The sequence below is a fragment of the Lepidochelys olivacea genome (genome assembly GCF_965140295.1).
Source record: "Lepidochelys olivacea isolate rLepOli2 genome assembly, chromosome: 2".
In the NCBI taxonomy this organism is placed as follows: domain Eukaryota; kingdom Metazoa; phylum Chordata; order Testudines; family Cheloniidae; genus Lepidochelys; species Lepidochelys olivacea.
The window spans coordinates 139067365-139082540 of NC_140412.1; the positions used below are offsets into that span (position 1 = coordinate 139067365).

General features: G+C 44.9%; 1 protein-coding gene across 1 annotated transcript in view; it reads left to right on the top strand.

Moving 5' to 3' along the window:
- Nucleotides 1–15176, top strand: part of DNAH5 (dynein axonemal heavy chain 5) — a gene marked incomplete at its 5' end in the record, with an annotated part of 254247 nt that overhangs the window by 110027 nt on the left and 129044 nt on the right. The window contains 8 exons of the mRNA XM_084621096.1: nt 413–576; nt 1111–1267; nt 2705–2917; nt 3342–3566; nt 11620–11792; nt 13509–13687; nt 13982–14169; nt 14908–15102. Of these exons, the coding sequence (XP_084477222.1) occupies nt 413–576; nt 1111–1267; nt 2705–2917; nt 3342–3566; nt 11620–11792; nt 13509–13687; nt 13982–14169; nt 14908–15102 (1494 nt within the window). The remainder of the gene's footprint in view (nt 1–412; nt 577–1110; nt 1268–2704; nt 2918–3341; nt 3567–11619; nt 11793–13508; nt 13688–13981; nt 14170–14907; nt 15103–15176) is intronic.

Below are 15176 nucleotides of genomic sequence, written 5' to 3' on the forward strand. Positions count from 1 at the left end.
TGGAAAGTAATATAAATCTGGGGTACTCTATTTAAACATGGTTTCAGAGTAGCAGCCATGTTAGTCTGTATTTGCAAAAAGAAAAGGAGTACTTGTGGCTCCTTTTCTTTTTATTTAAACATGATGGATCTTAATGCTGGCAACTGAGCAGTCCTGCTTCCTACCTTGAGGAAGGGTGAGGAGGGAAGGGAAACGGGTTCAGTGCCAGACTTGGAAACGAAATGTAAAAGCTTTGACAGAGAATACCTAACTTGTATTACACCTAGCAAAGTTGACATTCTGTGGGGATAGTTGACAAAATCTGAGTGGTCTGAACATTAGTTTTAGCAGCATTCATGAATTCAGAATTATTCTATCTGAATTGTGGATTTCAGTTATGTAGATGACCTGCTTTCCCCTCCTTTCCCCATAGGAAGCCAAGCGTTTCTCTAATATAGATAAATCATGGGTGAAGATCATGACGCGAGCCCATGAGATGCCAAATGTGGTCCAATGCTGTGTTGGAGATGAAACCATGGGGCAGCTTCTGCCACACTTGTTAGAACAGCTTGAAATTTGTCAGAAGTCACTTACAGGGTAAGACTGTTAATAGGGTACAATTCCAAGAAAATGGTGATAAATAGCACAACCACGGGACTAGACATGAGAATAATTCTTTCAGTGCTTTTCTCTTGCATTGGGCCCAGGGGTGCAGGCTTATTTTCTGTGCATCCATGTAAGGTGAGGGTGCAGGTTAGTCCATAACTTAATTTTGAAGTAAAGGAAGCCTGACATGGAGTTCATTAGCAACACTTTCAACAAATGCATCCAACTTCAGCAAGCTAGAACTGCACTCTTAAATTTTAATTACTATTCTGATTGATCTGTAACCTCCACTGGCTTTGTGCAATGAGATAATCTGTAATTCCAAATGGTAGCATCAAAGCAAAATCTTAACCCATCGGGGCACAGTGGTTCTGAACTGCTATTATTACCACTAATGAAAACTGCATTAATGTGTTGTGTTGGGAAAATTTGGTCTCCCATCACCAAAGGGATAAGATGAAGCTCACCTTATGAAGGCAGTGCTGAATAAATTACCACCATGAGGCTTGTTTCTTTTAAACTCAGGTACCTTGAGAAAAAACGACTTTCCTTTCCTCGGTTCTTCTTTGTGTCGGACCCTGCTCTCTTGGAGATACTTGGCCAGGCATCAGACTCTCACACTATACAGGCTCACCTGCTGAATGTCTTTGACAACATTAAAACTGTCAGGTTCCATGAAAAGGTGGGCACTGCTCTAATCTTGCCACACTAGTCTTGCAGATTGGCAAGCAATGCACAGAGTTTCTTAAATGAAAAGTTATACAGGTAAATGGGCCATCCGCCAGATCCACAAGGGATCTTGAGTTCCCTAGTGCTAATTAGACTTTTTCCTCAGGGGTCTTGGGTTCCGAATCTTCACTCACATGACAAATTAATTGTGTGTAGAGTGAGGATGATAGTTCAGAAATTTGCACCTATATTTTGGCTTAGGAACATGACATCATGTTAGCAGTTTTAAACACTGACACTTTCTGTTGCCACAAGTATGTGCCCTGTGTGTATATATCATTTTTTTGGTTAGAAATAATTTTCTCCCTGTCTAGGTTATCCCCACCCAGAGTATCACTTGCAAAACTTAAAACCAGTCACTTTCCAGTTGACCTTTGAAGCCCAGGTGTTTGAGTTAGAAAACAGGCAAAACAAGAATGGCTGTCTGGTATTTTTTATGAAGACAGACCTGTAAAGGCCAAGTGTTTAATATCTGTGACAGTTGGCTACTGGGATTTTAGGTTATTTCCCATCTCCTCCCTATTCCAAACAAAGCAGACTTTTCCACTCAAGGTAAATAGTATCACCAGTTCACTAGTTACATTCTAGGGAGGTTTTTACTGGTATTGGCATGTTCCTAGAGCAGTCCTGGTGGTTATGGGAATCCTGGGACTGCAAATATGTCCACCTGTAGGGGTATACAATGTAAGAAGTCTTTTTACATTCTGATTTCGCCCTTAACAAATCTACTGGGGGTAGGGGAGCAGTGAGAAACTGAGCCTTTAGGTTTTTGGTGGGGAGACTTACAAAAATGACTACAGATTTCATAAGCACAAGTCCTGTTGCTTTGTGTACTGAAGACCTTCAGGAGCTTTAAAAAACCCCTTTTGTAGATTAAGTATAATCTTGAGGTTAAGGCACTGAATTAATACTCAGATGCTGATTTGGCTTCTGACACTGCAAGTAACTGTCTATGTGACTTTGGACAAGTTCCTTAATCACTCAGTTCCTCAGCATCCCACTCTTGGTCTGTTTTTCAGTTTAAGACTTCAAGCACAGTGAGTGCCTCTTTATTGTGCCTAGATCATTTGGCGTCTCTAGGCACTAACATGAAAATAGAAGTAAAATTTAACAAGTGAGATCATCTTACAGCCTGTTATTCATTTGAAAGTTTACTTCAGTTATTGCTAAAACACTGTTAGAGGAAACCCTGATTCTGAATAAGCCTTACCAGGATCAGTAGTGATTAATTTGTTACTGTAGCTCATTTCTTTTGGCAGGTACAACCTGACCTGTTCAATAAATTACCAGGATTAAAAATAGTTAATTGTGTTGTGGAGATGTTGGAGAAATGACCAGTTCGTAGCAATAATGTTCTGTATATTACAATATTTTTTTTTGTTTCAACTAGATATATGATCGCATTCTGTCAATTTGTTCTCGAGAGGGTGAGACAATTCAGTTGGATAAACCTGTAATGGCTGAGGGTAACGTGGAAGTCTGGCTCAATTCTCTCTTAAAGGAATCCCAGTCCTCATTACATATTGTCATTCGCCAGGCAGCCATGGATATCCAGGAAACTGGATTCCAGTTGATTGAATTTCTTTCTTCTTTCCCAGCACAGGTGAGCTTATTAAAATGGGTGCGGAGCTAATAAATAAAGCTAAATAAATAAAGCTAATCAAATGATTTGTAAAGCATTTTGAGATCTACTAATAAACAGTGCTATAATAGTGCAACTATTTTAGTGGGATTAGGAGAAAATATGTTTGAGTGAACCTTGATTAAAAAATGTTGTCCTCAAATGTGTGCAGCTCCTGTTGATTTTTCAAAAGGCATCACATTTGTACACCAAATAGATCTAGACTTGGGATATAAAGTATTTACTCAAGGTAGTTTTACTTCTCTGATGAAGGCATGAGTTACACCTTTTAATAAATTTTGAAGTATTTTAATTTTGAGTAATTTATTAAGTATTAATAGAAAAGCATATTTATGTATGCTAACTGAAAAAACTTCACAGAGCATACTGTTTGTTTTTTCATAAGGTTGGGTTATTGGGGATCCAAATGATTTGGACAAGAGACTCAGAAGAGGCATTGACTAATGCCAGATATGATAAAAAAATAATGCAGAAGACAAACCAATCTTTCTTAGACTTGCTGAACACTCTGATAGACATGACAACCAAAGAGCTCAGTCCAGTGGAGCGAATTAAATATGAGACACTAATCACTATCCACGTGCACCAGAGGGACATCTTTGATGATCTGGTAAGCATTCAGTTTAGCTTAGTGTGCTGTCACAGTATTATATTTAAACATGGCTCTATAGTTGCTGAATATGCCCTTTCAAATATGAAAATGATATGTATATCTACATCTAGCGATTGAGTCTCCATTTCATTCCCGTGATGTTTGGTGTTGAGATACTGTGGGGAAGCTTGCACTACTGCAGCCCAGGTTATAGTTGATCCATGGACAAAGTAAGGGTTTAGTTACTTCAGAGGCAGTAAAATAATTTGGAAACTGTAAAAACTAATCAGGCTACTAGACTTCAGGATTGTAAGAAAAAATACTGGCAGACGACAGATGACTTCTACTACTTGGTCTTGTTAGAAAAATAGGCCTTGCTTTTACAATTGCTGATGTGAGGGTTTGAGTTCATTTCCACTGATAAAATTTCAGGGTTGGGACAAGATTAAACATAGCTAATTTGAATTGATGGAAAGAGACCAAGTTACAACTCCAAGTGTGTGTCAATTCAAGATCAATACCTGTGGTGAATGGTCAACCCTGGGATAATTTTTTACCAAATTCTATATAAATTCTGCAAGTGTTCTAATACATTTCTGAGTGCAATTCTGACTGTGTTCTGTGGATTATCAACTGAGGTTCCAAGAATAAACTGAATGGAGCTAGCATAAAACTTCATAAATGATGGGAAGAGGACGGAAACTGATGATGGCAAATTCACAACACTAAACCTAAAACAAAGGGCCTAAACTCATTGACTAACACACTTACATCCACGTAGTCACTTCACGCTGCCAGAGCAGCCTAATTGGAGGAGATGGTGGGGGAAGGCTTAGTATAAATTACAGCTCAGGCCAAAAAGTATCCACTGACTTTAGTAATAAATGAAGCATTTTTTTACTACGTGGTGCTTCTAGGCAAAATATTGTTGTGTGACTTTGTGCTTTCTTTCTTGGTGAGGTAGCACAAGCAGGCAGTGGAATGATGACACAGACACAAGCTAAGTAACAACAGAACATAATGAGAACAAGGCAATTCCCCTCCTGATGCTTGCTCTCACAAAACCCTTCCACTTTTCCACAGGCAGGAAACACCTCCTCCTCTGACCTTTCAGGGTTACTTCCCCTTAGGGAGGAAGCACATCCTTTAGGGTATGTCTACACTACGAAATTAGGTCGAATTTATAGAAGTCGGTTTTTTAGAAATCGGTTTTATATATTCGAGTGTGTGTGTCCCCACAGAAAATGCTCTAAGTGCATTAAGTGCATTAACTCGGCGGAGCGCTTCCACAGTACTGAGGCAAGCGTCGACTTCCGGAGCGTTGCACTGTGGGTAGCTATCCCACAGTTCCCGCAGTCTCCGCTGCCCATTGGAATTCTGGGTTGAGATCCCAATGCCTGATGGGGCTAAAACATTGTCGCGGGTGGTTCTGGGTACATATCGTCAGGCCCCCGTTCCCTCCCTCCCCCCATGAAAGCAAGGGCAGACAATCATTTCGCGCCTTTTTTCCTGAGTTACCTGTGCAGACGCCATACCACGGCAAGCATGGAGCCCGCTCAGGTAACCGTCACCCTATGTCTCCTGGGTGCTGGCAGACGCGGTACGGCATTGCTACACAGTAGCAGCAACCCCTTGCCTTGTGGCAGCAGATGGTACAGTACGACTGGTAGCCGTCATCGTCATGTCTGAGGTGCTCCTGGTCGCCTCTGTGAGGTCGATCAGGAGCGCCTGGGCAGACATGGGCACAGGGACTAAATTTGGAGTGACTTGAGCAGGTCATTCTCTTTAGTCCTGCAGTCAGTCCTATTGAACCGTCTTATGGTGAGCGGGCAGGCGATACGGACTGCTAGCAGTCGTACTGTACCATCTTCTGCCGAGCAGCCATGAGATGTGGATGGCATGCAGTCCTTCTGCACCGTCTGCTGCCAGCCAAAGATGTAAAAGATAGATGGAGTGGATCAAAACAAGAAATAGACCAGATTTGTTTTGTACTCATTTGCTTCCCCCCCTCCCCTGTCTAGGGGACTCATTCTTCTAGATCACACTGCAGTCACTTACAGAGAAGGTGCAGCGAGGTAAATCTAGCCATGTATCAATCAGAGGCCAGGCTAACCTTCTTGTTCCAATAAGGACAATAACTTAGGTGCACCATTTCTTATTGGAACCCTCTGTGAAGTCCTGCCTGAAATACTCCTTGCTGTAAAGCCACCCCCTTTGTTGATTTTAGCTCCCTGAAGCCAACCCTGTAAGCGCCCCTCCCAGCGTCAGAGCAATGGCAAACAATCGGGCATCTGAGAGTGCTGTCCAGAGCAGTCACAATGGAGCACTCTGATGGGGCTAAAACATTGTCGCGGGTGGTTCTGGGTATGTGTCGTCAGGCACCCGTTCCCTCCCTCCCTCCGTGAAAGCAAGGGCAGACAATCATTTTGCGCCTTTTTTCCTGAGTTACCTGTGCAGATGCCATACCACGGCAAGCATGGAGCCAGCTCAGGTAACCGTCACCCTATGTCTCCTGGGTGCTGGCAGACGCGGTACGGCTTTGCTGCACAGTAGCAGCAACCCATTGCCTTCTGGCAGCAGACGGTGCAATACGACTGGTAGTCGTCCTCGTCGTGTCCAAGGTGCTCCTGGCCACGTCGGCTGGGAGCGCCTGGGCAGACATGGGCGCAGGGACTAAATTTGGAGTGACTTGACCAGGTCATTCTCTTTAGTCCTGCAGTCCTATTGAACCGTCTTATGGTGAGCGGGCAGGCGATACGGACTGCTAGCAGTCATACTGTACCATCTTCTGCCAGGCAGGCAAGAGATGAGGATTGCTAGCAGTCGTATTGTACCATCTTCTGCCAGGCAGGCAAGAGATGAAGATGGCTAGCAGTCGTACTGTACCATCTTCTGCCGAGCAGCCATGAGATGTGGATGGCATGCAGTCCTTCTGCACCGTCTGCTGCCAGCCAAAGATGTAAAAGATAGATGGAGTGGGTCAGAACAAGAAATAGACCAGATTTGTTTTGTACTCATTTGCCTCCTCCCCTGTCTAGATCACACTGCAGTCACTCACAGAGAAGGTGCAGCGAGGTAAATCTAGCCATGTATCAATCAGAGGCCAGGCTAACCTCCTTGTTCCAATAACAACGATAACTTAGGTGCACCATTTCTTATTGGAACCCTCCGTGCAGTCCTGCCTGAAATACTCCTTGATGTACAGGCACACCCTTTGTTGATTTTAGCTCCCTGAAGCCAACCCTGTAAGCCGTGTCGTCAGTCGCCCCTCCCTCCGTCAGAGCAATGGCAGACAATTGTTCCGCGCCTTTTTTCTGTGCGGACGCCATACCAAGGCAAGCATGGAGGCCGCTGAGCTCATTTTGGCAATTAGGAGCACATTAACCACCACACACATTATCCAGCAGTATATGCAGCACCAGAACATGGCAACGCGATACCGGGCGAGGAGGCGACGTCAGCGCGGTCCCGTGAGTGATCAGGACATGGACACAGATTTCTCTGAAAGCATGGGCCCTGACAATGCATGCATCATGGTGCTAATGGGGCAGGTTCATGCTGTGGAACGCCGATTCTGGGCTCGGGAAACAAGCACAGACTGGTGGGACCGCATAGTGTTGCAGGTCTGGGACGATTCCCAGTGGCTGCGAAACTTTCGCATGCGTAAGGGCACTTTCATGGAACTTTGTGACTTGCTTTCCCCTGCCCTGAAGCGCATGAATACCAAGATGAGAGCAGCCCTCACAGTTGAGAAGCGAGTGGCGATAGCCCTGTGGAAGCTTGCAACGCCAGACAGCTACCGGTCAGTTGGGAATCAATTTGGAGTGGGCAAATCTACTGTGGGGGCTGCTGTGATGCAAGTAGCTCACGCAATCAAAGATCTGCTGATATCAAGGGTAGTGACCCTGGGAAATGTGCAGGTCATAGTGGATGGCTTTGCTGCAATGGGATTCCCTAACTGTGGTGGGGCTATAGACGGAACCCATATCCCTATCTTGGCACCGGAGCACCAAGCCGCCGAGTACATAAACCGCAAGGGGTACTTTTCGATAGTGCTGCAAGCTCTGGTGGATCACAAGGGACGTTTCACCAACATCAACGTGGGATGGCCGGGAAAGGTGCATGACGCTCGCATCTTCAGGAACTCTGGTCTGTTTCAAAAGCTGCAGGAAGGGACTTTATTCCCAGACCAGAAAATAACTGTTGGGGATGTTGAAATGCCTATATGTATCCTTGGGGACCCAGCCTACCCCTTAATGCCATGGCTCATGAAGCTGTACACAGGCAGCCTGGACAGTAGTCAGGAGCTGTTCAACTACAGGCTGAGCAAGTGCAGAATGGTGGTAGAATGTGCATTTGGACGTTTAAAGGCGCACTGGCGCAGTTTACTGACTCGCTTAGACCTCAGCGAAACCAATATTCCCACTGTTATTACTGCTTGCTGTGTGCTCCACAATATCTGTGAGAGTAAGGGGGAGACGTTTATGGCGGGGTGGGAGGCTGAGGCAAATCGCCTAGCTGCTGGTTACGCGCAGCCAGACACCAGGGCGGTTAGAAGAGTACAGGAGGGCGCGGTACGCATCAGAGAAGCTTTGAAAACCAGTTTCATGACTGGCCAGGCTACGGTGTGAAAGTTCTGTTTGTTTCTCCTTGATGAAACCCCCTGCCCCTTGGTTCACTCTACTTCCCTGTAAGCTAACCACCCTCCCCTCCTCCCTTTAATCATTGCTTGCAGAGGCAATAAAGTCATTGCTGCTTCACAGTCATGCATTCGTTATTCATTCATCACACAAATAGGGAGATGACTACCAAGGTATCCCAGGAGGGGTGGTGGAGGAGGGAAGGAAAATGCCACACAGCACTTTAAGCACAGCACTTTAAAAGTTTACAACTTTAAAATTTATTGAATGACAGCCTTCTTTTTTTGGGCAATCCTCTGTGGTGGAGTGGCTGGTTGGCCGGAGGCCCCCCCACCGCGTTCTTGGGCGTCTGGGTGTGGAGGCTGTGGAACTTGGGGAGGAGGGCGGTTGGTTACAGAGGGGCAGCAGTGGCAGTCTGTGCTCCAGCTGCCTTTGCTGCAGCTCAACCATACACTGGAGCATACTGGTTTGGTCCTGCAGCAGCCTCAGCATTGAATCCTGCCTCCTCTCATCACGCTGCCACCACATTTGAGCTTCAGCCCTGTCTTCAGCCCGCCACTTACTCTCTTCAGCCCGCCACTTACTCTCTTCAGCCCTCCACCTCTCCTCCCGGTCATTTTGTGCTTTCCTGCACTCTGACATTATTTGCCTCCACGCATTCGTCTGTGCTCTGTCAGTGTGGGAGGTCAGCATGAGCTCGGAGAACATTTCATCGTGAGTGCGTTTTTTTTTCTTTCTAAGCTTCACTAGCCTCTGGGAAGGAGAAGATCCTGTGATCATTGAAACACATGCAGCTGGTGGAGAAAAAAAAAAGGGACAGCGGTATTTAAAAAGACACATTTTATAAAACAGTGGCTACACTCTTTCAGGGTAAACCTTGCTGTTAACATTACATACATAGCACATGTGCTTTCGTTACAAGGTCGCATTTTGCCTCCTCCCACCACGTGACTACCCCCTCAACCTTCCCCCCTCCCTGTGGCTAACAGCGGGGAACATTTCTGTTTAGCCACAGGCAAACAGCCCAGCAGGAATGGGCTCCTCTGAGTGTCCCCTGAAGAAAAGCACTCTATTTCAACCAGGTGACCATGAATGATATCTCACTCTCCTGAGGATAACAGAGAGATAAAGAACGGATTTTGGTTGAATGCCAGCAAACATACACTGCAATGCTTTGTTCTACAGTGATTCCCGAGTACGTGTTACTGGCCTGGAGTGGTAAAGTGTCCTACCATGAAGGACGAAATAAGGCTGCCCTCCCCAGAAACCTTTTGCAAAGGCTTTAGGACTACATCTAGGAGAACCGCAAATGCCAGGGCAAAGTAATCCTTTCACATGCTTGCTTTTAAACCATGTATAGCATTTTAAAAGGTACACTCACCAGAGGTCCCTTCTCCGCCTGCTGGGTCCAGGAGGCAGCCTTGGGTGGGTTCGGGGGGTACTGGCTCCAGGTCTAGGGTGAGAAACAGTTCCTGGCTGTCGGGAAAACCGGTTTCTCCGCTTGCTTGCTGTGAGCTATCTACAACCTCCTCCTCATCATCATCTTCTTCGTCCCCAAAACCTACTTCCGTATTGCCTCCATCTCCATTGAAGGAGTCAAACAACACGGCTGGGGTAGTGGTGGCTGAACCTCCTAAAATGGCATGCAGCTCATCATAGAAGCGGCATGTTTGGGGCTCTGACCCAGAGCGGCTGTTCGCCTCTCTGGTTTTCTGGTAGGCTTGCCTCAGCTCCTTCAGTTTCACGCGGCACTGCTTCGGGTCCCTGTTATGGCCTCTGTCCTTCATGCCCTGGGAGATTTTCACAAAGGTTTTGGCATTTCGAAAACTGGAACGGAGTTCTGATAGCACGGATTCCTCTCCCCAAACAGCGATCAGATCCCGTACCTCCCGTTCGGTCCATGCTGGAGCTCTTTTGCGATTCTGGGACTCCATCATGGTCACCTGTGCTGATGAGCTCTGCATGGTCACCTGCAGCTTGCCACGCTGGCCAAACAGGAAATGAGATTCAAAAGTTTGCGGTTCTTTTCCTGTCTACCTGGCCAGTGCATCTGAGTTGAGAGTGCTGTCCAGAGTGGTCAGAATGGAGCACTCTGGGATAGCTCCCGGAGGCCAATACCATCGAATTGTGTCCACAGTACGCCAAATTCGAGCCGGCAACGTCGATTTAAGAGCTAATCCACTTGTCAGGGGTGGAGTAAGGAAATCGATTTTAAGAGCCCTTTAAGTCGAAATAAAGGGCTTCATTGTGTGGACGGGTGCAGGTTTAAATCGATTTAACGCTGCTAAATTCGACCTGAAGTCCTAGTGTAGACCAGGGCTTAGGGGCTCTCTGGATGTGCCACACACACAAATCCAGCCAACCCTCGTAATTCTGAGATGTATGCATATCTCTACAATATAGATAATAGTTCTGTCGAAATATCAGCTCATGTTGGTTGTAAAATTAATAAATTGCACCTCTCATCTGCTGCATCCATGGTAATCCAGAATGAGACAGATATCGTAAAAGGAAAACAAAACTGCTTGTTCTGGAAAGAAACCTGGAGATGTTTTTTTTCCAAACCTTCAGGAGATCATGAGAGAACTTGCCAACTGTACATAAGTTACCACCCAAAGTGGGCTCAGATTTTCAAAGTCTGAAGACACCTTCAGGGGCTTATATTACTCTGTTGCTTTTGGGGATCTTGAGAAAGAAGGATGTGGCTACCCTTTCCTCTCCCCTTTAGCCAGTCAAGACCCACCTTTCTCTACTTCCACCATCCTTTCCTATTTAGGAATAAAAATAAGTACATTTTAGATAAGGGATAGTTTGGGAGAGAATCCCCCAAAAGTCTCATCTTTACATGACAGCTTTCCTTTTTTAATCACTTCTCTGTTACCATTTTTACTGTATTTGAACGCTGTAGCACCCACATGCAAAAAACTCTTGTTCTAAGTCCTACCTCATTTCTTGAAATTCTTCTCTATTCCCTCCCTCTTTTTGATCTGGTGGCATTTTACATGCTCTTTGCATAGGTGTGAGCCTCCAAGCTGGAAGGCAGTAGAGAATCAGGTTCTTAGATTCCTAAAAATCGTATAATCAAATGGTAGCTGGACTGAATGAGTCCTCCATCTTTCAAAGACAGAATTCCATGCTGTTTAGCTGTGTTTAGGTCTTTTGGAAAATATCATAAAGTCGGGTTCCAATGACTTTATATGGTCATTAGATTCCATGATGCCACTCCAAAAAACTTTGGCCAAAAATTCTGCCCCCATTACACAGCAAGTGTGTGTAATGTTGCTAGCTGCTGCAGTTCACTGCTGACTGGACTGAATTTCTAGTGGTGCTCTAATCTGGCTCTTGGAGATCTAACATAATGTGGTATATAAATGCAAAATGCCTATTTTAATCAGTTAGCTCTATTGAGGATTTTTTTTTTATTTTCCTAGTGCCGTATGCACGTCAAGAGCCCTACAGACTTTGAGTGGTTGAAACAATGTAGATTTTACTTCAAAGAAGACTCTGACAAGATGATGATTAACATCACTGATGTGGGTTTTACCTACCAGAATGAATTCTTAGGCTGTACTGACAGGCTTGTCATAACTCCTCTCACTGACCGGTAACAAAGTTTGATTACTTACCCAATGTTTATCATTTTTGGCTTCTCACCACAAGGATTGTCTCAAAGTTTTGCTCATTTGGGGCCAAATTCTGTTCTGATTTATGTCCTGTTCAGTCTTACATTCAGTGGGTTTGCATGACCTGGGAATCAAAGCATAATTTTTGTTCTTTACAATATGTAATAACGTTCAGAAATCCATGATTACTTCTATATGCTGTGTTAGTCTTTATGTTGGCTGATATGTGACATAAAACAGCTATGTTATTTAGAGGAAAGTTAACATAAGTAATATAGTTTGAAAAAAAATAATTGAGTTAAATTCCACATGAAAATGCCCATGAATGCTGATCAGATTTAGCCACAAACTTAAGTTCTTATTGTGCAATAAAATCTGAGAGCTGAAGTCAGTGTGGATCTGCTTGGAAGTAGGGGCTCCACCTGCATGATTGTGATGACAGGATGAACCTTGATGAACCCAAAATAACCAAAAAATAGAGAAGTTCATATTGCTATCTCGAGCATCTGTAAGTACTTCATCTGACCTTGTTATAGGGTCAATTTCATTGAATCTGAATTTGCATCAGATCACATCATAGACCAGGGGTGGACAAACTTTTTGGCCTGAGGGTCACATCTGCGTGGGGAAATTGTATGCAGGGCCATGAATGTAGGGCTGGGGCAGGGGGTTGGGGTGTGGGAGGGAGTGCGGGGTGTGGGATGGGGTGTGGTGCACAAGAAGGGGCTCAGGGCAAGAGGTTGGGGTGCAAGAGGGCTGCAGCAGGGGGCTCAGGGCAGGGGGTTGGGGTGCAGGAGAGGTTCGGGGTGCGGGCTCCGGGTCAACGCCGCTTACCTTGAGCAGCTCCGGGGTGGCAGCGGGGCTAAGGCAGGCTCCCTGCCTGCTCTGGCTCTGCGCCACTCCTGGAAGTGGCCAGCATGTCCGTTTGTGGCTCCTGGGAGTGGGGTGGGGCAGGAGGCTCTGCCACATGCTGCCCTCCCTGTGGGTACCACCCCCGAAGCTGCCATTGGCCACAGTTCCCTGTTCCCGGCCAATGGGAGCTGCAAGGGGCAGTGCCTGCAGGTGAGGACAGCGCATGGAGCCCTCTGGCCTCCCTCCCCCAGGAGCCACCGGGACATGGCTTCCGGGAGTGCCACTGGGCTGGGAAACCCGTGGGCCAGATTGAAAGCCCTGATGGGCTGGATCCAGCCTGCAGGCGGTAGTTTGCCCTGTCATAGGCTCATAAGAGTGAAAGACGGACCTCTCACTGTCCTAGAGGTGAATACAGGATTTTGCTTCACTGTACATATTACCTACTTTGTGAGCCACTCCAGCTAAAGTAATTTGAGCAATTAAACCAGGTAAAATTGTTGAAGCTGGTGTTCTTGGGCTGTTGTCTATTCCTTTCTCATGAGCTTCCACTTACCAACAGACATCCCCCTGAGCCTTCTCTCCAACTGTGCACAGGCTGAGGTGATAAGGTGGATCTGAAATGGCCAGTAAAAAGCACCAAAGACTGCTGATGGAGTATTTCTCCTCAAATAAATTGGAGGATCTCTCTCCCACAGCAGAAATGCTAATGAAGCTGGTTAACTGAGGGCTTTCCTTGTGCTGGAACTTGGCTTCAAATCACACTGATGCATTTTTCAATTAGGCCATCAAGCAGACATGGGTACCTGAACAATGCAGATACCTAATAACAGTCTGTTTCCATGTAGATGTTACATCACCTTGGCCCAGGCCCTGGGAATGAACATGGGTGGAGCACCTGCTGGACCTGCAGGGACAGGCAAAACTGAAACTACTAAAGATATGGGGAGATGCCTTGGTAAATATGTAGTGGTCTTCAACTGTTCAGACCAGATGGATTTCAGAGGACTAGGAAGAATCTTCAAAGGTGAGAATTCCCATACTTAGAAGTCCCAAATTGAGACACCCCTTTGTAAAAAAAATCTAGTACATACTCAACCATTATGGTCTACCATTTACATTAGCAGTCAGTATTCTACAATAAGTTTTTCTCATGTAGACCAGCTTCAAAGACAAGATAAAGGTTCCTGTATTAATAGTAGTTTTCCTATTAAAAGGCTATGGCTCAACAGAAACCTTTCTGACTAGGTTTTGTGGTGACTTTTTTAAAAGGAAATTTGAGCTTTCCATTAGACTGTTCAGAGGTTTCTTTCTGTTCAAGGTCTTGCTCAGTCTGGCTCCTGGGGCTGCTTTGATGAATTTAACCGTATCGACTTACCTGTATTATCAGTAGCTGCACAGCAAATTGCAATTGTGTTAACATGTAAGAAGGAGCGTAAAAAGAACTTTCTATTTACTGATGGAGATAATGTGGAAATGAACCCTGAATTTGGAATATTTCTTACTATGGTAGGTACTCTGAGGGGGTATGAGATTTCAGTAATAATACCACAGTGTCACTGCTTACAATTTGGTACTTTTACTGTATTTACTAACTTCCCCCGCCCCCGGTGCTGAAATCACTAGTCTCCTAAAACTAATTTCCTGTCTGAGAAGTAATTCTTGTTATAAAGCTGATTTACAGGCTTGAGTTTCAATTATTCCAGATCAAATGTGCACATTTCACGGGTAAACCTATTTCTACTAGTAACTACCCATTCAGACTCAACCTGGGATTTGAAAGTCAACTAGTGATATTTATTCTTGTGACCTATAATCTGTGTGTTGCCAGCCAAATTATACCCTCTGATATCTGTGCGATAAGATTACCTTTAACAGGTTGGCAGAAGTGTAGCTGATTAAAACTGGGTAAATAATTCTGATGCACAAGAATAAATAAAATCCAGCTCTTACCTGTTTAACTGTGTTAGCTATGCAATGCTAAAGGGAATAAGAAGTACTAAGACAAAGTAGTCAGTAATCATACATGATTCCATATGTGCATTTTCAGTCATATCTGTGGGTACTTCAGAGTGCAAACATGTATTAAAGCCAAACTCTGGTAGTACATCAAAAATCCTGTGTAGAGTTTGTCACAAATACTTTAATAATAGTTAATATTTTGGTCTAACTTCTGTAGAATTATCTTTGCTTATTTATCTTGTTACATTTAATGAAGTCAACTACAAACTCTTTCCTCATAATCAGAACCCAGGATATGCTGGGCGACAAGAGTTGCCTGAAAACTTGAAGATAAACTTCCGTTTAGTGGCCATGATGGTTCCTGATCGTCAGATAATAATTCGTGTCAAGCTGGCTAGCTGTGGATTCATAGATAACATTGTACTGGCAAGGAAATTCTTCACTCTGTACAAGCTGTGTGAGGAGCAGCTATCTAAGCAGGTGAAGCTGCCAGAAAACTACCTCTCAAAAGATTTTTAATCTAATGTTTAAGACTGGAGAGTCACAGAGCAGAG